Source organism: Dipodomys merriami, unplaced genomic scaffold (assembly GCF_024711535.1).
Source record: "Dipodomys merriami isolate MVZ:Mamm:240054 unplaced genomic scaffold, mDipMer1.0.p SCAF_8, whole genome shotgun sequence".
In the NCBI taxonomy this organism is placed as follows: domain Eukaryota; kingdom Metazoa; phylum Chordata; class Mammalia; order Rodentia; family Heteromyidae; genus Dipodomys; species Dipodomys merriami.
The window spans coordinates 31752244-31778797 of NW_027206401.1; the positions used below are offsets into that span (position 1 = coordinate 31752244).

Consider the following 26554-nt stretch of genomic DNA (forward strand, 5'->3'; position numbering starts at 1 on the left):
TACCAGACCCAACATATTTTACATTACTCTCTAAGCATGAAGATGTAAACATGGTATGTCTTCTTCATATTACTAGAAACAACAAAGTGAGTGTCCCCTAAAACAGTATCACAGTATAAGTTCTCTATCAGGGCACACTGGCTTTTATGTTTCTTAGGATGCTCACACAAAAAAATACAATTAATATACAATTTTACTGAAATATTTCATGTTGGGAAACAATGCCAGGTTTTTTATAAGATATAAAACATAATATCAGTTCTATGTCATCTGTTATAGTCTCAATTTAAAATAAGTAAAATGTACTATGTTGCTGAAATTCCCATAAATTTTATTTTCACTACTAAACAATTTAATTTTAATGATCCTTGTGCTATTAATGAGCTATTATATAGCTGCAATAAACAGACTGACCCAAATATGACTTAAAGTTATTAGTTTTTGGTGCAAATACTACTACAAATGCTATTCGTTTATAAGAATCTTTAAGATTTCATTCTATATGCAAGTCTTACCCCAAGACGGATTTTCCAGTTTCATCTGGTTTCCGCACAGTAAACGGACTTGGATCTATGCCAACAGTCTTAGGCATAAAGTCACTAGAAAGAGATGGGAAAAAGGGAAAATACCTATGGAATCTGTCCATCCAGATGATATTGGCTTTTATTTCTACTCACACACAAAATATTCTTACTTATCTTCTAGAGCTATATAATGTTCTGAACCAAATGTCCAGGAAAGCTGCAGGTGATCAATGAAACTAGATAACTTCAATGTATGTAACCAATGTTCACTATGAATTCTCTATAGCCGCAAGGCCCAACAGTTTTTTTTTTTCTTTTTTGGGGGGGTCCGGTCATGGGGCCTGAACTCTGGGCCTGGGCGCTGTCCCTCAGCTCTTCAGCTAGCGCTCTACCACTTGAACCACAGCGCCACTTCTGACTTTTTTCTGAGGAATCGAACCCAGGACCTCATGCATACAAGGCAAGCACTCTACCACTGAGCTACCTTCCCAGCCCAAGGCCCAACAGTTTTGAATGCAATGTTTTGTGTACTGGAACATGGCTGTTACCTAACTATGCCTAAGATGTATACTATCTGATTACATATCATGATTAGTTCTGAGGTCAAATCAAACTCATATAAAAAAAAACCCAATGGCCAAACACTAAGCTATTTAGTTTTATGGACAATGTTTCTTCACTCTATACCATTAAAAGGGGTAGACATGATAATCAAAGTACAATGGTACAAGTTTGAATTTCAACATGTAACACCACTAGGAAACTTTTCATAGAAACGTTAATTTATCACTTAGAGTTAAGCTAAAGGCTCTTCCTCATTATTGAAGGACTAATTGACTGTTACCATGGAAGGCAAACCAAACTCCACAATAGATGCCAACAAAGCAAAAGTTCCAGGAGTTATGTTAAGACCCGTGGCTTCTGGAGAAGATACTGCTCTCAAGATGCCTAAATGCTAATTTGTTTATTTAGGAAAAGAAATTAATCTTGAATCTGACCTAAAATTTCTATTTTAAGTGTTTGAAATGTTTTAGCGGTCAGTTTAATTTTTTCTTTCCTGTTGAATATATAGTTGAGCCCCATCATGTGCAGATTCCATGTGTGTGGTTTGCTTACTTACTAAAACTGACTTGCAACCCTAAATCCACATTCATGGTGCTGTTTCAGTCACTTGAAAACATGTGCTTACAAAGAGCAGTAAAAATCTGAGTCACCCAGCACTTATTATATTCCCAGTGGAGGTGGAAGGAGGTAAGCTCTGCCTTTTTTTTCCCCTCTCATACTGTAAATGAGTATCTTTTTACTCATCTACATAATGTTACTTTTGCACATTTTTTGTGCTTTCTGTTTGTGATGTTGTTTAAAATGGATCCCAAGCATATGCTGAGGCTAGCTAATGTTTTTAAGCCCACAAAAAAAGCTGTGATATGTCTTCTGGAGCAAATGCATGTTCTAGATAAGCTCCACTTAGGCTCAAGCTAAAATGCTGTTGTAATGTCAACAAATCAACAATATCTGTATGAAATACAGTGTCTTAAATGGAAACACACACAAAACTAGGTTATGTATTGATTGGATGATAAAAATGTCCTGATCAGAGGCTCCCAGGAAACAAAGTAGCAATTCCTCAGTATTTGCCAATTCAGTGTTTGCAGAACTTTATAGAACATAACTACCACAAATAAAACCAACTGGATACCTACCTAAACTCATATACATGTCATTTATTCTGTTCTGAGTTTAACAAACTCTAGAAATTACATTAAATTAAATTAGAAGTCCTCATTAAATTAGACTTTAATAGATTTAATTGAAAAACCAAGCACATAAAAATGTCCCAGGGTACTCATTATCTTGCCCATGTAATTGTAACTCCTCTGTATGGTATTTTCACAATAAAATTTTTTTTTCCCAGGGTAGAGGAGGGAAAGTGGGAGGAGGAGGTAAGGGGGAAGGGGAGGAGGAAAGTAGTATGACTTTCTAGATAGCAAGCTGGATAGTCAGGCAATAGCTAATTGATGATAAAATTCCAGCTTTTTAGTGCCAAAGACAAGACAATGCTTCTTCCAGTAATTTAGATTAGCTTTCAAGTTCTACATTCAATGAAAAATACTGAGTTTATACCAAATGGAAAATTAGGATAGAAGACAGCTTTTAACACATCAAAAGAGAGAAATTAACTGTAGTAGACAAGAGAAGATGCTGCCTCTTGAAGAGGGCCCCTATCACAGAAAATTTTCAACACATGGAGATCTATCATAACACAGCCTTGCAGAATGGATTTCTGATAAAGTAAGACATACCTATATTAACTAGGGAAACTACAACTTCCAAATACTTACAGTCTCAGGGTACTCACAACATACCGTGCTGAACTTGTCATAGCCAAGCAAAAGGTATCATCAAAACTACTCAATTCATATGGCCGAAAGAACTCATTGTGGATATCAATTTCTTCTTCATATCTGTGAAATTTCTTCACTATTAATTTCTTTAAGTTCGCAGCACAAATAACTAAGAGAGATAACTGCCTGTTAGTTGAACTGTTTTTAGATTATATTCAGCTACATTTCCATTGTCACAGAAAACGTCTATGGTCAGCTCTGTGTGGGGACTCAGTATTGAAAAAGGCTCACTTGGTTACCATCCCTGGCACTTACTTGGAACAGAGAAAAAAACGCATGCACAGAAAACACAATTCAAATGTGTGTGACCAGCTCCAAGGAGAAAGAAGGCGCCTCAGGAAGTCAGGGTAGGAGCAGGCAGTTAGTTCAGAAATCAGATTACTCAGCTCTTTAAATTCCTTTTCACTGTTAACAATTCCCTGCATGCAGTCTAGTTACAGCTATTTCAATATGTTTTGCTAATATTTAAATCATGTTAATGGCTACTGTTATGTTAGACAGTCAAAGTCCTTTTTTTTCTTCTAGAAAACCAGCATAAGTTATGATTTTGCCCAGGCTTTCAAGTAAGAAATAACTTCTAAGTGAGTAACTTATTAAGAACTAAAATTCTTCAGTAATCTGTTATGACCTCCTCACCCAAATTTGGGATGTCAAACCATGACTAGATGGGAGTCTTTGACTAAAGTGTTGCAGGTTGGCAGTAAACAAACCTTACTAGTTAGGATTACAAAAAAAAAAAAAAAAAAAATGGCGTGCCTAAGGCCAGGAGAATTAGTAACAAAACCAGGATTAAATTATGTCTAAAATGAGAGACAGGTGCTCTGGTAGGTCATGCTTATATACCTAGCTAAGTCAGAGATTTGAGAATCTAATTTTAAGTTTGTTAGGGAAGATAAATCTCAAGACTCTTATCTCTAATTAACCAACAAAAAGGTGGAACTAGAGTTGTGGCTTAAGTCATAGAATGCCAGCCAGGAGCAAAAAAGCCAAGCAAGAGCTCAAGTCCCTGAGTTCAAACCCTAGGTACAGGGATAAATTGGAAAATGACTTAAATTTTGAAGTATTATTTTAATGTGTACAGCACATTTGAAAGTATTTAATAAAATTGCTGTTTACCTCTCAAGACAGATTAATAAAGTTTAACTTACAATTTAACTTAAAATGATTTAATTTTTTTGTTTTGTTTTGTTTTGCAGATGTACTGGTGGTAGAACTCAAGCCCTGCTAGTCAGGTGCCCTACCACTTGAGCTATAGCCACACTCCCAGCCCTAAAATGAACTTTCATATACTTTTCTTTCCTTTTTTTTTTTTTTTGGTCACTGCTTAGATATAAGGAAAAAAGACTTAGTTTCTTCTTATGGCTGGATCCTTACTTTCTCATTATTTTCCCCAAATATGTAGAACTATTATCAGCACCCGTTCAAAATGATAAAATAATATATCAACTAAATATTTGAGATGTTTAAGTGTAGGCCACAATTCAAGGTATGCACCTACTTGGATAAAAAGTATACCACAATTCTTGCCCTTTTAGAAGCTAAGAAATGTTACACCACTCCATCTATTAAAATAACAACACAATTATAAATAGCTCTTTGTTTCTTTTTAACAAAATATCATATGACAAAGATTCAATGATTCAAATTCATTTAGTATAATTATAAAATCTGTTAAGAATAAAAATCAAAGGGGAACCAGAACCAGTTACCTACCTTCATCATAAGGTAATGGCAAATGCTTTATCACTTCTGGTGTCCACCAGTAAGTATAACTACAAAAAAAAGTATAATACAGGACAAATATAAATGCTAGTGTTCTACATAATTCATAGTCTATGGTAAAATTGCAGCTTACTTCAAAGTTATGTTTTTCTCCTTTAAAAAATGTGTTTGCAACCCGTTGCAACAATGAGAAGTACAAGTTGTCATGTCGAAAACGAACTTTACAAGTTTGGGGGGTGGGATTGGGTGGAGGGGCCAGGGGGAGGCTGGGAAGGGAATGGGAAGGGGAAACAAAGGAGGAGGCTACAATACTTGATAAGAAATGTACTCATTATCTTGCCATGTAATTGTAACCCCTCTGTACAGTATTTTCACAATAAAAATAAATAAATAAATAAATAAAAATGTGTTTGCAGAGCTTTTGACACAGTAAGTTAATTCTCTTCTCAGCCCCTTCCTGTTTCTCCATCACAGATCCACTAAAATGATACCACGTTTTGCTAAAGAACAATTTGGATGTTCTAAGCCAACTCTAGGAGGTTACTAGTATCTCCCAGGGACTATATAACTAGGTGACGTGATTGGACCCATGTCTATCAACTAGGACTCCCATCTACCTGGTTATACCAGAGTTAGATTATTTCATTACTTTACTACATATGTAACATCTCTCTCTATTGTTTATTAAATAGTTCAACTAAATCAAGAAGGAGTACATTGAATAGTCCTAATGAAAAAGCTCCCCAAGAATATAGTAAAGGCCCTGTATTGTGTTTTATTTGTTTTGCTGATACCAGAGTTTGAAAATAAGAGTCTTTACTACTTGAGTGCTTTACCACTTGACCCATATATATATATATATATATATATATATATATATATATATATATATATTTTTTTTTTTTTTTTTTTTTTTTTTTTTTTGTCAGTCGTGGGGCTTGAATTCTGGGCCTGCGCACTGTACCTCAGCTCTTCAGCTCAAGGCTAGCACTCTACCACTCGAGCCACAGAGCTACTTCTGGTTTTCTGAGTGGTTTATTGGAGCTAAGAGTCCTACCCTGGCTGGCTTTGAACTGCGATCCTCAGACCTCAGCCACCTGAATAGTTAGGATTACAGGCGTGAGCCACCAGCACCTAGATTCACCCATATTTTGAGTCTTGTTTTTTGTGTGGTAGTCCTGGGGTTTGAACTCATGGCCTGTCACTGTCCCTGAGTTTTTGTGCTCAAAGTTAGCACTCTACTACCTGAGCCACAACTCTACTTCTGGCTTAAAACAAAATGATGGTTAATTAGAAAGAGTCTCACAAACTTTCCTGCCCTGACTGGCTTCAAAATACCATGATCCTCAGGATGTGAGGGCCATCTGGCTTTCCTTCCTCTGTCAACTACTGATGACCAGGGTTGATTCTGCTGATCTGGCTGGCTAAACAGGTATACCCTTCCTCCCTAACTGCTCCATGTGAAACCCTCTTGAAGTTGCATGCTAGAATGAAGAGGATAACCACCCATGATAGAGGAATACTGGTCTTCAACCACAGGTATATGAGTAGCTGTGCTCTACTGCTAGAACCTCTAAATAAGCTCTCAAGCCATGATTCTCAGATCTCAACCTCCTGAGTAGCTAGGATTATAGGCATGAGCCACTGCTTCCTGGCTTCTAGTCTTGCTTTTTCCTTGGTATTTTGGAGATAGAGTCTCATCGACATTTCCGCCCAAACTAGCTTTTAAACTCAATCCTCTGGATCTCAGTCTCCTGCATAGGTAGTACTATAGATGTGATGTGAGTCATGAATAAGCCCAGTTTATTGTTATACACACACACACACACACACACACACACACACACACACACACACACACACACACACACACACACACACACACACACACACACACACACACACACACACACACACACTTGCTATTTGTTTATACAGGCCAGACAGGGTAAAGAAGGAGCATTTCAACTGTCTGGATTTCTGCTCAAAGACACGTCTTCTGTAAGCACAGAATCTGAAAGAATTCCTCTGAAAACTCAATTTAACTCTAAATTGAATTGTAATGAATAGGTATTTAGCTCTCGGTCAAACTCTAGATTCTTAGGAACAGGAAATATGAAATAGATATCAAAATTTTCATTAAGAAAAAGATTTCCAACAGTTAAAAAAAGTCAATGCAGCAATATACAACACACACTGTTGGAAATGAACTTTAGAACTTGGGGGGAGGAGAATAGAGGAGGGAGGGAAAGTGAGAGAAAAAGAGGGAGGGGTAACAATATTGGACAAGATATGTACTCATTACATTGTAACTGTACTCCCTCTTTACATCACTCTTACAATAAGATTTTTTAAGTCAATGGGAGAAAAATCACTAAAAAGATAAATTTACATATGTGAAAGACCTTTAAAAAATAAAATGTTGATAACAAACAATAAAATTATGATCACAAACAATCCCAATTATGAAGAAATAGAGGAGTATCCAGATGAAGCTAGAACTCTCCTAGAAACAGCAAGTAGAATCCATACTAAGAAAGCCAAGTAAAGGAGCAGGAAACAGTGGACTGGGAGGTGAGAACAGAGCTCTGATAACAGAAAGTGCTTCCAAAGTTCTTGAGGTGTTTTTTTGAGCAGTGTTTGTCAAAAACCACTGCGTACAGGAATCACATGAAGATCTTGCTAAACAGTAGACTCTGAGTCTGTAAGCAGGGCCTGAGATTCTGTATTTATGACAAGCTGCTAGGTGATGCCAAATAACTGACCTCAAACCATCTTCTCAATAGTAAGGTTTCAGAGCATGAAAATAAGAGAAAGGATATATCTGCTGCTTGTAAAGAATTCATTCAATTCTTCCACATTTATTAAGCACCTTTTACGTGTCAGACACTGTTTTATTTGTTGCACACCCCATGCTGAAAATGACAGAAAAAGTAGAGTGAACTTCATTCCGGTTTGTATCTTCATGAGCCTGCCAAACTTCATGTGTGAAGAGGTAACCATGCACAGACCAAGAAAAGGGAAGAAACAGAGCAGTCCTCTAACAGCATTCAAATGTCCTGCTGCAATTGATGCCAATAATCTTAAAGGAACAGTGATGAAAGCACTGCAAATGGCAAGAACAGTCTTTTTTTTTTTAATTTTATTTTATTTTATTTGAGAACATACTGTACAGAGGGGCTACAATTACATGGGCAGGATAATGCATACATTTCTTACCAAGCATTGCAGCCTCCTCCTTTGTTTACCCTTCACCTCCCTTCCCCGCCTCCCCCCTCCCCCCACCCAATTATACCCCCCTCCCCCCACCCAATTATACCCCCCTCCCCCCCATCAAAGTTGTAAAGTTCGTTTTCGACATGACAATTTGTACTTCTCATTGTTGCAACGGGTCCACCTGTATCCTTATTTAAACGACTTGTTTTTTTCCCTTCCCTTCTACAAATTATACCGACATCAAATACAGTGAAAGCAGAGGTTATACTGTGGGGGAGGGACATACAAAGCAACAAAGAAATAATCTTATAAATGCGTTAGAAACAAATGCATGGAAGAAAAAAACATTTAAATACATATCTAAGGGTTCATTTTCCTAACATCACCTTATCTGACCTTTTTTGCTTGACTCATACATCTACTAGATATTGCAAATAAGGGAAACCATGGGACCTATGTTTCTTTTCTACCCAGGTCTTATATTGAGATCCAGATGGTCAGCTGATAAAAATCTGCCTTGGCTATCTACAAATTCAATGTGATACCTATCAATATTCCAACCTCATTCTTCAAGGAAATAGAAAAAGCAATCCAAAAATTCATATGGAACAATAAAAGACCCTGAATAGCAAGAACAATCCTTAACAGAAAGAACAGTGCTGGAGGAATATCAATACCAAACTTCAAACTCTACTACAAAGCCATGGTAATCAAAACAGCTTGGTACTGGCACAAGAACAGACCTCAGGACCAATGGAATAGAATTGAAAACCCAGAAATGAACCTAAAGACCTATAGCCATCTAATCTTCGATAAGGGAGCTAAAAAAAAATAGAATAGAAGAAAGACAGCCTCTTCAGTAAATGGTGCTGGCAAATTGGTTAACTACTTGTAGAAAACTAAAGCTAGATCCTTATATATCACCCTGCACCAGAATCAACTCCAAATGGATCGAAGACCTTGGAGTCAAAGCAGACACTCTGCAAACATTACAGGATGGAATAGGAGAAACCCTAGGTCTCCTTGGCACAGGCCAAAATTTTCTTAATAGAGACCCAGAAACACAACAAATCAAAGAAAGGTTGGACAAATGGGATTGCATGAAATTGCAGAGCTTCTGCATGGCAAAGGAAATAGCCAGCAAGATCAATAGAAAGCCCATGGATTGGGAGAAGATCTTCACTAGCCATACAATGGACAAGAGTCTCATATCTAAAATATACCTGGAACTCAAAAAATTAAATCTCCCAAAAACAAATCTTCAAAGAAACAACTGCCCAATAAATAAGTGGGCTAAAGACTTAAAGAGAAACTTCTCTGAAGAGGAAAGAAGGATGGCCAATAGACACATGAAGAAATGCTCAACCTCTCTAGCCATAAAAAAAAATGCAAATCAAAACAACATTGAAATACCACCTCACCCCAGTTAGAATGGCTATAATAAAACTCAAATAACAACAGATGCTGGAGGGGATGTGGACAGAAGGGAACCTTACTACATTGTCGGTGGGAGTGTAGACTTGTTCAACCACTTTGGAAAGTAGTATGGAGGTTCCTCAAAAGGCTCCACATAGAGCTCCCCTATGACCCAGTAATCCCACTTTTGGGCATCCAAATGATCACAAACAAGACCATACTAAAGCTACCATCACAACTATGTTTATTGCAGCCTTATTTACCATAGCTAAGATATGGAACCAACTCAGATGCCCCTCAGTAGATGAATGGATCAAGAAAATGTGGTATATATACACAATGGAATTCTATGCCTCTATCAGAAAGAATGACATTGCCCCATTTGTTAGGAAATGGAAAGACTTGGAAAAAATTATATTAAGTGAACTAAGCCAGGCCCAAAGAAACATAGGTCCCATGGTTTCCCTTATTTGCAATAACTAGTATATGTCTGAGTCAAGCAGAAAAGGTCAGATAAATTGATGTTAGGGGAATGAACCCCAAGGTAAGTATTCAAACGCTTTTTTTTCTTTCATGCAATTGTTCCTAACATATTTATAAGATGATTTCTATATTGCTTTGTATGTCCCTTCCCCACGGTATAACCCCTGTTTTCACTGTATTTGATGTTGGTATAATTTGTGGAGGGGAAGGGCAAAAACAAATCGTTTAACTAGGGATACAGGTGGGCCCATTGCAATAATGAGATGTACAAGTCGTTATGTCGAAAAACAACTTTACAACTTTGGTGGGGAGGGAGCATTGGGTAGGGGGAGTTGGGGGGGAGTATTGGAAGGGATGTGGAAGGTAAACAAAGAGGAGGCAACAATGCTTGATAAGAAATGTACTTGTTATCTTGCCCATGTAATTGTAACTCCTCTGTATGGTATTTTCACAATAAAAATAAAATAAAATAAAATCTGCCTTGGGAAGAAGTTGGTATAGCATTCATTAATAAACAAGGATACATATTTAAATGTATTTTGTGGAAGTAGGCAAAGCATATATGAGCATGACAGTGTAAATATGGTAAGGCAGCAGGACATGTTAAAAAGACTTAGGGGTTCTAATAGAGAGCTCAGAAAATACTGGGACACAATGATGAAAAGAGCTAATGTGGTCTCATACTTAATCTCTCTCTTTCTTGCTTACTCTCTCTATGTGGGCTCATGCTTAATCTCTCTCTCTCTCTCTCTCTCTCTCTCTCTCTCTCTCTCTCTCTCTCTCTCTCTCCCTCTGACACATACCCCCACACACACACAAATACACATACACACACAGAGTAACCAGAACAAGGGGAGTAGTGGTCCTACAATAATAGTTGGCACAACTCAGAACAAACTTTGAACATGAACCCAGGCATAGGCACCAGAACACTGACATTAAGCAGAATACACATACTGGAGAGAGTATTCCAAATGCTGGAGGAACTTGAAACTGTTTAAGAGAAGCACATAAAAAAGTGAGGGAAGGGGTGGGTTGGGGGGATGGGTAAGAATGTTGAAAGAGGTGATATTGATCAAGATGCATTGTATTCATAATCTGTTTTGTTAAATGGCAACTCCTTTGTACAACTATTTAAATAGGTAGTTGATTAAAACACTACTTATAAAATAACTACTTAAAGATAATAAAATAAAAAATTAAGGAACAAATAAACAGGCTATTTAATCTAAAGAAGGTATTTTGAGAATAGATGGATTCATCTTCAAACATTTAAAAGATTAATAAATGGATGAGGAACTCATGCTCTGAAAATTTCAGAGACTTAAACTGTCATTAGTAGGTAAGATTACAAGGAAGTGTATCTTAGCACAATGAGAGGAACACTTGTGTAAGCAAACTGTCCAAAACAACTGCTTCCCCAGCAAGGCATATTCTAGCTGACAACCTGAGGTTCATCCCAGATCACTTCCCTCTGAACAATAAAAAGTTAACTCATACATCAAATAGTAAGCAGGGCCAGAAACCCTTCCAGTTCTAAGACCTAATAATGCCTCACATCTAAAATCAGTTTGGAGACATTTAAACACTTACGGGGCATCTGTGATGATGTATAACATATTAAAATTTAGAACAAAGGCCAAAGAGTGGTTTTGAGCAGATCAGTAAATGTGGGCTTGAGGGTATTAGAAATAATGAACTCAAAGGTAACAACTACCAAATTCAGATGAACATTAGGAAGAGTTAGGTTTAAGTTCTCTTTTCCTTTTTACTCAATAAAAAATATTATTTTAGCTGGGCCCTAGTGGCTCATGCCTGTATCCTAGCTACTCAGAAGGCTGAGATTTTAGGACTGAGGTTTGAAGTCAGTCTGGGTAAGAAAGTCTATGAGATTCGTATTCTTTATTAACCACCCAAAAGCCGGGGTTAGAGCACTAGCCTTTAGTGAAAAAGATAAGGGAAAGCACCCAACTCCTGAGATCAAGCCCCAGTACCGACACACATACACAAATTATTTCAGAGCAAATCATTAGTGAACACAATATAAACTGTACAATTGCCATTAAGTTTGAAAACACAGATGAATACATAAAAAAGTATGTATTGATATGACATAAGACTTATAAAATATTGCCTAAGTTTATGGGTCTTAGGGGCATCTGTATTTTTAGTAAATGTTAAAAAGCAGATAATATAATCGACTTAAAGAATAATTAACAATATAGCTACTGGACTTACTATGTGCTAAGCATTTAGATGAGCTCATCTGATTTTCAAAATAACCCTATTTTACTGATGTGGAAACAGAATTAGTCCAGTTGATTTATTTTACACAAGGTCACCCAGGTATTAATTAGAGGCAGATGCTATAGAGTCTGGCTGGTTCTGGACTGTAGATTCCATGTCAGACCCAGTACCAAGTACTTCACATAAGTTTTTCTCATTTTAGCCTCAAAATGACTTTGAGCGAGTATAGACTCATCTCGGTCTTGGATGAGAAAATAAGGTTTTGAGAGTTTAAGTAATGGGTCTCAAGTATATCACATGGAGAAGGCCAGTTCAACTCAATCTTAGCCTGATCAGGGCTCCTGCTCTTCTTACTGCCACTGGCCAAATTGTTTCCTTTGAGTATTATACTAACTTAGCTGTCATCAAAAAAACCTATATATGGGGTACACTTGTAAGTCCAAAACAAAGCATGCATCTTACAGTATTCACAAATATGTTTATGAGTAGTATCAACCAACGATACCTTTGATATTCTAAAAGAAAAAAAAAACTAAAAGTATAAGACTTAGTGAGACTATTAGCTACTTTGATAAAATTTTATTTTCAGTATGCTGAATCATCCAAATAGCTGAATAACTTCAGTCAAGACACATTCTCTCTGTACCTCACTTGCCTTTTTTTAGAACATGGGGATGTAATACCAGCTTTCTTTTATTCCCACACAGAGTTCCTAAACCACCTGACTTAGTTATATAATTCAAGGTAAGCTAGTGGTTCAATTTATACTTATAATACGTGATTAGTCTCTGTGGTACAAAATGAAGCTTTGGTTGTTTCTATTTTGTATAGAAATAGCTTCAATACTGATACTGGGTAATATAAAATTTTAAAAAATCAACATATTTACCTATGACCATTTCTTATCAGGGAAGCTAAATACAGATATTTACATAACTTTCAAAAATAAATGTATAATTAGCTCAAAATGCTTCCTAATATAATAAAGTATCATTTCTTAATAGTAAATTTAATATAAAAAGTATTAGTGATTTACTTATAGGGAAATAAACTCAAGTATTAAGTAACAGAATTGGTAACAACTACATTGGCATTTGGTAACTCATCAATTGTTGTGGTCTATACACATAATCAGCAGGCTTAAAGTGACCCTCATAGTATGTAAAAGGCATCTTTGGTTAAAATAAAAGCTATATCAAACTGACCTGCTTGAGAAAAAGCACTACAGGGTCACTCAATATTTGTTATGCATTAAAAATTCTGCCCATGTGGCAGAATTTTTGTGACTGCTCACAAAGATTCTGAGTTGTGTCCGTCAATTTACATTTTGCAAATGAGGTCACTGAGTAAAGAGTAAAGACTTAGTCCAAGGCTATACAACCACCTTGTATGCCTGGTTCTGAAGCCTACACTACAGGGTACAGTAGTGTGTCCCTTGAACTCAGGGCCTAGGCCTGAACTTTTTCCGCTCAAGGCTAGCACTCTATCACTTGAGCCACAGCTCCACTTCCAGCTTATTTTGGTGCTTAATTGAAGATAAGATTCGTACAGACTTTCCTGCGCAGGCTGGCTTCAAATTGTGATCCTCAGATCTCAGTGTCCTGAGTAGCTAGGATTACAGGATGAGCTACCCGTGCTCAGCTACAGGGTACCATATTAAAATGCAGGGGAAACTGTTCATTTCTTTTGAGAATATTAATACTAATTTAACTGTAATCAAATAGCCTTGACTGGCAAATGACTCTAGAAATTTAGGTTGAGTGTTATCAGTGAGTGGCAGGAGTGGTTATTTGCCACTGGCATCACTGCTCTGGATTCTTATTTTGAACACCTTCATACAGAGTTAGTTGTAGTTGCCAGAGAAAAGAGCACTGGAGAACATTTTGTAACTCCAATATTACAGAGTAAAGGCAGCCTATAAGCAACATATACTCTTGAAAATTCCAAGACGGACTCCTTGAATCTTAGAGTACTTCAGGGTTTCATTTTTGCAGGAAGCACTAAAAAATGATGAAGCTTTATCTGTACATAGGGGATAGGCAAAACAAACTGATGAGCACCATTTCCCCAGTCAACTTTTTTTTTAATCAACAATATTAAACTCAAGGCAAACATGTAGCTAAGACTACCTTATCTTACACAATTATTTTTGAAAAAAGAAAAATTCATATCCAGATAAAATCAATATGATTTTACATGCTCAAGTAGGGAAAAAAATACCTTCTTCTTGCTGGTAGAAGTCTCATGGTATTTTTGTGATGTAAATAAAAATCTGTTGGGAGTTCCCAGAGATGCGGTTTACCTTCAGTGGGATGGAAAACTCCCAGGAAGAGATTGATAGAATCTTGTCTATCAGCATCTAAAAAGCAAAAACATATGTCAGAAGATCCATGACTGACAACTCACGAGAATATCTCAGGAGAACAGTGATACAAACATGATGTCATAGACCAGATCTCTGAAAATAAAAGTGGCTTTTATATTTCAAACATTATACACATACACCCAAACAAAACTCTGACAATTACAATCTTGGTTCAAAATTTCTATTTTGCTCCATATCTCTCCTAACAGACAAACTACTTCCTGAATGTTGACTCTTAAAAATCTTTAAGATTTATAGGTACATTCAATAAGTAAACACGTTGGGTGGTATGCAAGTGGTTACAAATGAATTAACTGAAGTACAGTAGACTCTATGGAGACCTCAAATAATATAATCGATCTTTTAGAAAGACTAGGTCAAAGCCCAAGAAATGGGTATATCCAAGAAGTAAGGTGGGGCCAAGGGGAGAGGGGAAGATGAATGAAAGGGGAAAGAGGGGAGAATATAATCAAGAATTTATTGTATATACCACAAAATTAAGAAAAGGGAAGGAGGGGGTCGAAGGGGGATAATAATGATGATGGGATGACACTGATCAAGATGCACTGAATCATAAACTTCTTTGTTAAATGGCAACTCCTTTGTACAACTACTTAAAGATAATAATTGTTTTAATCTTTCAGAATTGCTATACTCCTTTAGAGAATGATTTTATTTTGGGGCGAAAACACCCTCATCATTGGTTAGTTTGCCTCAAGTAAATATATCTTCCTTTTGTTGTAAACAGAGGTTAGAGTTTGTTGTCAGAGACTAATAAGATGACCCAATTCCTACCCATTTTGTCAAGCAACCTTGAACAAGTCAGTTGCATAGTTTCCATTTTTAATCCTTGAAAAAACATTCTCCCTTTCTTTTACAGAGACAATGTTTACCATGTTTTTTGTCCCCCCATATGACTGGCTCATTCTCTTCTGTGGTCAATAATAAAGACAGCAGCGGCACAAGAATAACAGCCTCATTCTAACTATTCAATCACTCCAAAATTACCTTTTCAAACTATACTACGGATTAATAAAAGTAATTACACATATCCTATTTCCTCTTCCTTTTCCTGATTATATGTGGGTATAAATGATAACACTGAATGGTCTCATGAGCTTCTTTCCTATTCTCCTCCCTGCTCCCTCTATTCTTCCCCATCATTTCCTTCTTCCCATTCTTGTCTTCAAGGCCTTGTGCATTTAGGTTTGCAGCAGACATTCACAATACCAACAACCTCTTTCCAAAACTGAGCACAGGACTAAAGAGGAAGCACAGCAGAGATGACTGCTTTGAGAACAATATCACATTATTCTAAAATCAATTTTCTTCCAACAGCTGAATACAGGCATCTGAAATTAGTTTTGGGTTACTTGATCATTTCAGCAAAAGAAAATGAATGAAATATGGTAGATCAAAAGTCTATTCCCATTATTATTTTGACAGAAAACATTCCATTAAAACAACATTTACCTTTCAGATGAAATGTGATATATAAAAAGGATGTGTTTATATGCTAGGTATATATTTGAATCTTTATTTTCTACTTGTTTAGAGAAAACACTGAGCATGAGATGATGCAGACATTACACCATATGGGAGTACACATATTGCTGTTACAGCAACTACATTCTTTATGCTTCTTGAATAGCTTTAATGGCACTTAATAGTTTCACATAATGACTCAAAATATCTCAATATTAACTAGATAAGTTTTCCATTTCAACCATGTTTTCAAGGAGTTTCTTTCATCCTTTAAGCCTAAGGACACCTGACTTTAAATTTTAGCAAGTGTGAAAATGTGAGCAATATAACCAAAAGGGGAGGGAATACACGGAGAAGGACTATAAAGCAGGAAACACAAAGAAGAATATAAAGATTTCATGAAAGTATTTCTGCTATAACAACTAAAAACATGTATGATGTTAAAAAAACATATATGATGTTATATATATATACATATATATGTTACCATATATGATTAAGCTTGGCCTATAAGTCTCCTGAATAAGCCTAAAAATCTATATACAGGAATATGGTAGCATGTTGGATATGAACAAGAGCTTAAAAATGGTAGTTTCTGTGCAGTTATGGGTAACAAGAGAGCAAAATAATTTGCTACTTTTCTTTGTATGCCTGTCCTAGGTGCTATCCTTGAGCTTTCATGGTCAAGGCTCTCTACCACTGTGGCCACAGCTCCACTTTCACCTTTTGGTAATTAATAGGAGACAAGAGTCACACAAACTTTCCTGTCTGGGCTAGCTTTGAACCACTATTCTCAAATCTCAGCCTCCTGAGTAGCTAGGATTATAAGCATGAGCCACTGATGCCTGGCTTAATTACCTACTTTTACACAACATCAAGCCTTAAAACCAAAAAGAGGCTGGAGATGTAGATTAGTGATAGAGTACTTGCCCAGCATGCCAAACTGCTGGGTTCCAAATCCAACACTACAAAAAAAATAGAAATAAAAAAGAATATTAACTATTCAAATGGCATGTCATGCAAACAGTTAAGCACTAGCCAGTTTTATTAACTATATTTAATAGATGAGGTCTGAATATGACAATTATTTATTGAAAATTTACTTTGGAATTCAATCTGCTATTCAGTATACAGTATGTGGAAAATGAACCATGTAACTTATGGGCAGGGATGGGAGGGGAAAAGTGAAGGAAAGAGTGACATTGTCCCCAAAAAGTAATGTATTCATTACCTGACTAATGAAATGGTAACCTCTCTGTATATCACCTTAATAACAATAAAATTATTTTTAAAAATGTCTTTTGAGCCAGGTGCCAGTGGCTCATGCCTACTCAGGAGGTTGAGATCTGAGGATCCAGGTTCAAAGCCAGCCTTGGCAATAAATTCCATGAGACTCTTAGCTCCAATAAACCACCAGAAAACTGGAAGTGGTACAGTGGCTCAAGTGGTAGAGCACTAGCCTTGGGCTAAAGAACTGCGGGAGAGTGTTCAGGCCCAGAGTTCAAGCCCCATGACAAAAAAAAAAAGGCTTTGAAACTAACATATTTGTTACTTCAGTTTGTAATAAAGTTGCCTCTGAATCAGTAAAAGAGTATTATTCTTTACTTTAAATAGGACCTTTTAACTATAAGGGAGAGGGAACAATTAAAAGCTGGATCTCTACTTTGCACAGTATGCTAAAATATGAATTAAATGTAAGAAAGTCACAGGTCAATCTCTAACAGAAAAATAAGTACCCATAATTTCAAAAGGAACAGCCAATGGGGCTGGGAAGGTGGCTCAGTGGTAGAGCGCTTGCCTTGCATGTATGAGGCCCTGGGTTCGATTCCTTAGCACCACATAAGCAAAAAGAAAAAAACCGGAAGGGGCGCTGTGGCTCAAGTGGTAGAGCGCTAGCCTTGAGCTGAAGAGCTGAGGGACAGCGCCCAGGCCTGGAGCTCAGGCCCCACGACCAGACCAAAAAAAAAAAAAAAAAGAAAAGAAACAGAAACAGAAACAGCCAATGAATTGAATATACAAAAATAAATAGAACTGCATTAGTTAGCTAAGAAGAGAAAATTTAAAATAAATAAAATTCTACCTGCTAAGTTGGAAAAATACTTGTCAAATGGCCCTCTTATACTCTGTTGATGACTAATCCTTTCTGAAGGCAATGAGTCTACATACATAAATAAAATGTGATGGTTAATCCTGATTGTCAACTTGACTAGATTAAGAATTATCTAGTAGACTAAAAAGGCAATTAGATCATGAGGGTACTGATTTAATAAATGTTTTAATCCACTGATGGCACTACTGAGACATGGTAAAAAGTAGGAGGTGAAGCCTAGTTAGTGACTAAGGGGCATGTCCTTGAGGATTATATCTTGCCCTGGCTTCTTTCTACATTCCCTTTTCTCTGCTTCCCTTTCTCTGTTTCCTTCACCATGAGGTGAAGAAGTGCCTCCATTGCAGGCTCCTCCCACAATAACATTCTGCCACAGTAACCATGAACAAAAATAACATTTCTCCCTTAAGTCTTTATGCCAGGTATTGTTTTCAGGCTCAGAAAAAAACATTTATACCCTTTGACCTAATAAATATGCTTGTAGAGTTTATATAAGAAAAGATAAGAGATGTGCAAAAAGGTGTATGTTAAAAGATCTTCATTTAGAAGGACCCTAAATGAACAAAAACAAGTAACAAAATTATAATGCTTCCAAAGGACAGAGTACTAAGGCTACTAAACAATCATGCTGTAGAAGAATATTTAAGGCCCTAAAGATTATCCACATTATCTAAAAGGGCAAAAGCAGATTATAAATTACATGTATAATAAAACCTGAGCATGATGTTCTCATAAATATGAACAAACTGCTATCTCTGGAAGGTGGAGATATAATTTGTGAGCTATTCTGTACTTTCTAATATTAACACAATTTAATAGTTGATAAAATAATTCATTCACTTAAGAACCTATTATGTCCTTCAATGGAGAGAGAAAACTGACAAGGACCTGCCTTTTAGAGACTTACAATTCACAGTAGGAAATGTGGGGGCAGTGATGTGTGTGGACACATAGATACATGTAACAGGCAAGGTACTATTGAAGGATCTAAGTTCAATAAAGAAAACAGAACAGTGATGTGGGAGTGATGAGAATAGATAGGGCCATTCTAGTTGGACATTCAGAGAAAGGAGTAGAGGTTGACATGTCAGAGGAAGTAACGTGAACTATAAGGATTTGAAAGGAGTGGTCACACAGGGTTCTGAGGGCACAGCCTTTGGCCCAAGCAGGATAAAAATTGCAAAGGTCTTAAGAGGGAACAGCAGTTCCAAAAACAGAAAAAAATGCCAGGGATACTAAAGGGTAGTGGGAAGAGGAAAGACCAGTGTGTTAGACAGAGCTAGATCACACAAGTCCTTATTGATCATGATAGGGAATCTAATTTTAAGTGCAATGGGAAATCCTAGGAGGAAAGGGATGAGATCTGGTTTAACTTTCAAAAACCTTAATGCTGGCTACTATGAAGAGTTAACCTACAAGAAGAGAAGATGAATGAGCAGCTACTAAAACTGTCAGGAAAAGATGTACTGCTTGTATTGGTGTGGCAGCAATAAGGATGACAAGTAGTGGAAGAATTTGGGATGTATTTGGGATGTATTTTGGAGGTACAGATTCCAAGTACATGGGATAATAGGAGAGGATGGCTGATGAGGAAAACAAGGGATTCAAAGATGATTCCTAGCTTTCTGCATTGAACAGTGGGTGCTGAGGTGGAAAGAACAAGTGGAGAAACAAGTTAGAGCCAAGACTTTGTCTCACAAATGTAATTTTGAGAATCCTTTAAAAAAAACTTTTTTTTGGACAGTACTGGAGATCAAAGCCCAACAACAAAATGATGAGAAAAGAACAAAGGGCAAACCAATGAAACAGCAATACTCACAAGACAATATACTGGAAATAATCTGTACAAGTGGGGAGGATTGGGGGAGGGAAAGTGGGAGAAAAATGAGGGAGGGGGTAACAAGTTCAACAAGAAATGTACTTACTACTTTATGTATGTAACTGTAACCCTACTGTACATCACCTTGATAATAAAAATTTTTTTTAAAAGGCCCAATCCTGTTTCTTACTTTTTCCCAGAGGGAACCTTGGACCGCAATTGTACCTCTACCTCCCAAATAGCTGAAACCTCTGGTACACACCCCCATGCCCAACTTATTTTTGAGATAAGGTCTCTCTAACTTTTTCCTCCTATGCTAGACTTAACCCACAATCATCCTATTTCTACCTTCAAGATCCTTATTAAAGATCCATGCTAGGAAGAAATTTGTTCCCCAAGATCTTCATTCCCTACTACCATACCCATGAATAAACACTACATAGCAAAAGAGACTTTGCAGAGGTAGTTCAAGTTACTAATCACTGACTTCAACATAGGGAAATTATTCTAGATTATATGGAAGTGCCACAGTAATAGCATGAATGCTTTAAAGGCAGAAGAGTAAGACAGGAGAGTACAGAAAGAGATTCAAAGCACAAAATGGAGTCAATGTACCACTGCTGGCTTTAAAATAGAACAAGCCATAAGTCAATGAATGCAGGAAGTCTCTAGGAACAAAGGGTGACCCTTCAGCCAACTACCAGCAGAAACATGGGACATCAGTCCTACAACTGCACTGAAGTCTACCAACAGAGAATGAGCCAGAAAACCTCTAAGTAAGAGCCCAAGTGACTGACATTTTGATTTTGTTTTTAATTCACTTTTTTGTGTTATAATAATACTTTGTTTATAGATGGCTTCATTTTTATTTCATTTGACTTCAGTGTTGTGAGATCTTCAGTTAAGAACATGAATAATGCTGCCCAGTTACCATGGAAAACTAATACAGTAGTCAAGAAGAGATGCTAGATAGGCATTTAGATGAGTCTGGAGTTCATAAAGAAGTCAAAGTTAGAGATTCAAATCTGAGTGTCAAATGAATAGTGCTTAAAAGCTAGATGTGCTATCCTAAGGGAAAAAGTGTAGAAAGAGTTTCTTAGAAAGAAGTAAGCAGAGACTGAGAAAGATACGACCAATTAACCACCAGAAAACTGGAATTGGCACTGTGGCTCAAATGCTAGCTTTGAGCAAAAAGAGGTGAGGAATGGGTCCAGGCCCTGAATTCAAGGCCAGTAACTGACAAAAAGAAAAATCCTCACAGCAATTCTCTTGCATGTTCTTTATATTTTTAAATCTCTGGTTGAGAAGGACAAGATTCCCTTCCAAGCATGTATGCATATGCATTTACTACACTTAAATCACATATACACACATGCACACATACCAGAGTATAGGTATATACACAGCATTTCAGTTATTAACTGTTGCAAGTAGTTTGTTTTTCCTTCTTATAGTGGGATTTAAAGTTCATTAGCTCCAGAAAGAAAATTCAGGCTTTAAATTTTTAACTGTAAAGAAAAAAAATCAGAAACAGCTTAACAATCCTTGGAGAAATTCAAAGCTTTTTCTAACATCTGAGGTAGTACCTGAGTCCCCTCTGGTAAGGCATCCTTCCCTGCTTTACCCATAACAGAAACCAAGGTGCTCCTTGGAAACAAACTCTAAAGCCTTAACAAGTTTTGTTGGGTTGTTGTTTATTTATTTCATTTATATCCTATTTTTTATTTTTACAAAATAATGTTAATATGGTATTTTAATGCACATATATAATATACTTTGCTCATAAGTGTGCCCCTCCCCTGTTATCCACACTAATCTCAAACTCAAGGGTTCAAGTGCTTGCCCTGCCTCCAGTGCACAGTAGCTAGAACTGTAGGCAGGCATCTATTGCATCTAGCTTTAAGAAGTTTTGGAAATGCCTAAGTGAGCTGCTATACAGCATGCATCTATACAAACAAAATCTCCACTCTTGTTTTCTTGAGAGAAACAGAAAAACAATGATGGATGGCCTACAACTTGCTATGTAGCTAGGTCTGGTCTCAAATTCCCAATCTTCATGCCTCATTTTTTTTATTATGTATTTCCTTTTTTCCCATTCTGGGGTTTAAATTCAGGACCTGGACAGTTTTGAGCTTCTTTTGTTCAAGGCTAACACTCTACCACTTGAGCCAAAACCCCACTTCTAGCTTTTTGGGATAGTGTATTAGAGATAAGAGTCTTATGGACTTTCCTGACAGGGCTGGCTTTGAACCATAATCCTCAGATCTCAGAATCCTGAGGAATTACAGGCATGTGCCACCAGTGCCTTCCAAGTACTGAGATTACAGGCATGCTTCATTATTCTAGTTCCTTAACCAGTGTCTTCCTAACTACCCCAGAGGTACAGCGAAGATGGATTAAGTTTTGCAAAGTTATTTAGAATACATTAAAGAAAATGTGCCATATTAACATCATTATATAAAACCACTGTAATTTTAAAATGAGGTGTACATCTCAATGATACCAGGCTTCTTAAAATAAAGAAGCCTGTTTTAGCCACATTATTCATAATACCTTTCATAATGCATCTTTCAATTGTGCATAACTTTGTCTTATCTTTCTATAAGAACATATTGCTTTCTATTAGCAATCGTTATGTTTTAATATTTTGCCCTTGTTTAAAAATTATGTATAAAAACACATTCATTCCCTAGTCCTATTAAAAAGCTCTGGCCCTTACAGGGATAATGATGACAGGAGATGGACAGAGGAGTGGTATACTTCCAGAAGAGTACTTGTAAACCATTTTCAGGGTGACATACACCCAGAGCAATCTCTACTTGCTGGTGCATGGCTTATACTTACGTTCCTTCATTTCCCAACAACTTCTATGTGTTTTGAAATTGTATCTCCAGAAAGACATCTTGAAGTCCTAACCTGAGAATGTGCCCTTATATGAAAATGTCTTGGTACATATAATCACACTAAGATACAATTACATTGGAGTACAGTGAGCCCTTAATTCAGTATGACTGGTTTCTTGAGAAGACAGACAGGGAAGACACAGCCATGAAGACAAGGACACAGCCATGAAGACACATCATGTGATAATGTAGGCAGAGATTGAAATGTTTCTCTTACAAGTCAATACCACCAAGTATTATCAACAACCATCAGACACAACAAAGAAGCAGTGAGGATTCTCTCTGGATTTGAGAGGGAGAACCACTCTGTTAACATTTGATTTTAGACTGATAGCTTCCAGGACTGTGACACAATCAATTTCTGTTGTTTCAAGTCATCAATTAGTGCTCTTTATTATAGCATACTTCAGAAACAGATAGATTTTCCTTGTAGGAAATCTGTAGGACTGGTGATTTTCTTCTGATCAATGAGATACAGCAAAGAGTACTCTTTCTTGCTCTCAGTCCAAAGCTATAGACTTCCTTTCCCTTGTCAGCAAAGAAAAAGCAAACCACTACGTGTCCTTCAGCCAAAAAGAACTTGAATCTGTAAACAAAGAAGGAGGTGAATCCTTCCCTAGCCAAGCCTTTGAATGAGATGTCAGTCTGGCCAACCTCTAAACTACTACTTGTAAGTACCTAAGCAGAGGAGCCAGGTAAATTACAACTGGAAGTGTGTGTGTGTGTGTGTATGTGTGTGTGTGTGTGTGTGTGTGTGTGTGTGTGTGTGTGTGCGTGTGTGTGCGTGTGTGCGCGCGCGCTAACATTTTAACACTGTAGCCATGCCTCCACCCACTTTTGGCTTTTTGTTGATCAACTGGAGATAAGGGTCTCTTGGGTTGCTGTGCCCAGGCTAGCTTTGAACCTAGATTCTCAGAGCTCAGCCTCCTGAGTAGGAAAGATTATAGGTAGCCACTGACATGCAGCTGTACCTGGAATCCTGACCCATAGAAATGGTGACATAATGACTGTGTACTATTTTAAGCTGCTGTTTATAGTAATCTGTTACATAGCAAAGAAAACTAATACATTTTAATAAGAGCATAGAAGACTGGCTTTCATTCAGTCTAGGCCTAAAAACTACTGAAAGCTGACTTAAGGATGCTTTTAAGGATACTGCTAAGGTTCTCATCATGGAAAACCTCTTTCAGTTCCCTGGGTCATACATCTTTTTTTTTATCAGGAAGTTTCTTATAGCTTTCTTCCTTAGTTCCTTAGGTGTCCAGTCTTAACTCCTGGTTGTTGGTGCTAGGATCTTTCAGTCCCTCAAGGGGCTGGCCTTACTGAATAGGAACCAGGCCAATCCAATGTCGATAGCCTTCTCCAAGAAACCCATATCTGGAAATCAGTAAAAAAAAAAAAAAAACAAGTATCCTGTGTTCCATTCAACTATAGAAGTGAATGCAGTTCCCACCATGGCAGCACTGTCCTTGAACACACCTCTGTTGTACATCTGCTACACAGCCGACCTATGGGGTCCTTTCAATGACAGGAAACCATATTTGGTTTATCCAGAGTCTAAGTGAAGTTCTTCCCTCACTTTAGGGAAAGAGTGGGGTGGGTGACAGTCATGCAGGTAAGAATTTACTCCAAAGAACTTCTCTGCCAATCTTCCCCATATTCTCTAAACATTTTTATCCTTAATCTGTTCTATAGTTGAAGACCCATGAAATTCACTATTAATGCTTCTTTTACAAATTATGTGCATGAAGATTTGTCTATTTGATCTATTTCACTGGTAAGGCTACCAGAATGAAAACAGGAAAAGTACCATTACAACAACCTGCTCCATTTAGTATTCACAAGTCACAGAGTCATAAAAGAAGTATAATTTGATGAGCTTAATTTAACATTAACATTATTCATTTCAAGCTGACATTTCAAAATCTCAATAACATTTATATACTTATATCACTATCAAGACTTTGAACCCTACTTGAAAAAATAGTGATTCAACACCCTCAGATAAGTTATACATAAAGTACTAGCAGAAATATAGAAAGAATCAAAGCATGCTGCATTATATAAAAACTCCAACTGCCAACCCACACAGAAAAGTCTGTGAGATGTATTTCCAATTAACCAGCAAAAAGCTGGGAAGTAAAGGTGTGGCTTGAATGGTAGAGCATCAGCCTTGAGCAAAAAGCAAGTGAGAGCAAGGCCCTGAGTTCAAGCCCTAGTACTAGCCCACATGTGTGCACATGCATGTGCAAATGCATGCACACGTGCATACATGCTCACACACATGTACACACACACACACACACGTCTTCCAACTCTGAGTGCCCAAATGAAAGGAATGCTTTAGTTAAAACATAAAATGCTTATTCATTCATTTACTGAACAAATACTTACTGAGCACTTTCTAAGTAACAAACTTTTATTAATCAAACTTTTATTTAACAAAATAGCTTTGAAAAAAAAAAGCACATATGTAAGTAGCAAAAAGCTCATGAGGGAAGCTTTGGAATACCTATTATTTTAGAATTACCTGAGAAAGCATTGCTGTAATACCTAGAGAGAGTCTGCATGATGTCTTTTGAGTGCTGGGTCCAAGGTGCTATCTTTCTGTAGGTTTTTACCCGGTGAACAAGTTGAGAGCCACCATATTGAAGAGACAGGGTATCACCATGATCTTCATAGAGCTCCTCAAATAACCTAAGCAGAAGATAAACTCACATTAAAGAACTGAACCAGAATTATTGTACAAGTCATTCACTAGGCCAAAGACTCAGAACAAGACTTTTATTTTCTGAATTCTTCTGGGCCTTTCAAGGAGACTCTTCACCAACCTGGAAATAACTGTGAATAAAAACATATTTTATACTGACATCCTAATAAAGTCACAGAAAACACTAAAAAGAAAATAAGAGGGGCTGGGAAGGTGGCTCAGTGGTAGAGCGCTTGCCTTGCATGCCAGAGGCCCTGGGTTCGATTCCTCAGCACCACATAAGCAAAAAGAAAAAAGCCGGAAGTGGGGCTGTGGCTCAAGTGGTAGAGCACTAGCCTTGAGCTGAAGAGCTGAGGGACAGCACCCAGGCCCAGACCTCAGGTCCCATGACCGGACCCCCCCCCAAAAAAAAGAAAGAAAAGAAAAGAAAAGAAGAGTATCTAAAACCTCCCATCAAAAGCCAGACCAGGCTGTTTCTAGTAATATTAAAAAGACCCCTAAAGTTCTGAAGCCTGCCAGATCCATTCACCTCTCATGACAAAATTTGTTCCCTCTGAACTGCTCTGGAAAAAAAATGTTCTCTTTTTGTAGGCAATGCCTTATTCTATTTATACTGATACATATTCATACAGGCTGGGAAGTCAAAGGGAGAGGAACCAGCAGACTTAAGTGTCTGGTGAGGGCCCACTCCTGGTGTATCCTTCTCATTGCATCCTCACATGGGATGAAGCTAGCTAGCTGTCAGGTCTCTTTTAAAAGGGTACTAATGCCAATGATGGATGAGTGTTCCATCTTCAGACCTAATTGCTTCCCAAAGGTCCTGTCTCTCTTTTTTAATGTGGAAACAAAATTTATTGTTCTTTTTTTCTTCTCTTCACATATATACATATATATATATAATATATATATATATATATAATTTCAAAGATATTGTACAGAGGGGTTACAGTTACAAGAGTAGGGTAGTGAGTACATTTCCTATCAAGCATTGTTACCCCCTCCTTTGGCACTGTCTCTTAATACCATCAGTTTAAAGTAAGGATTTCAACATGAATTTCAGAGAGATACAAATTTTGTGATGAGAGCAGATATATGAACCATATTCTTTCTTAGAACTATGTTTGTATTTAAAACTTTTTTCTTCAATGTGTG

At 37.2% G+C, this 26554-nt stretch overlaps 1 protein-coding gene across 4 annotated transcripts in view; it reads right to left on the reverse strand.

Moving 5' to 3' along the window:
* The window catches only part of Fig4 (FIG4 phosphoinositide 5-phosphatase), a 116149-nt gene that overhangs the window by 39951 nt on the left and 49644 nt on the right, over positions 1-26554 (reverse strand). For 3 of the 4 annotated variants that reach the window (XM_070010869.1, XM_070010866.1, XM_070010870.1), the window contains 5 exons: positions 25223-25389; positions 14234-14372; positions 4643-4701; positions 2867-3038; positions 516-599 (listed from right to left, as the gene is read on the reverse strand). In XM_070010869.1, coding sequence (XP_069866970.1) covers positions 516-599; positions 2867-3038; positions 4643-4701; positions 14234-14372; positions 25223-25389 — 621 coding nt within the window. The remainder of the gene's footprint in view (positions 1-515; positions 600-2866; positions 3039-4642; positions 4702-14233; positions 14373-25222; positions 25390-26554) is intronic. The other variant, XM_070010867.1, reaches the window with a different exon arrangement.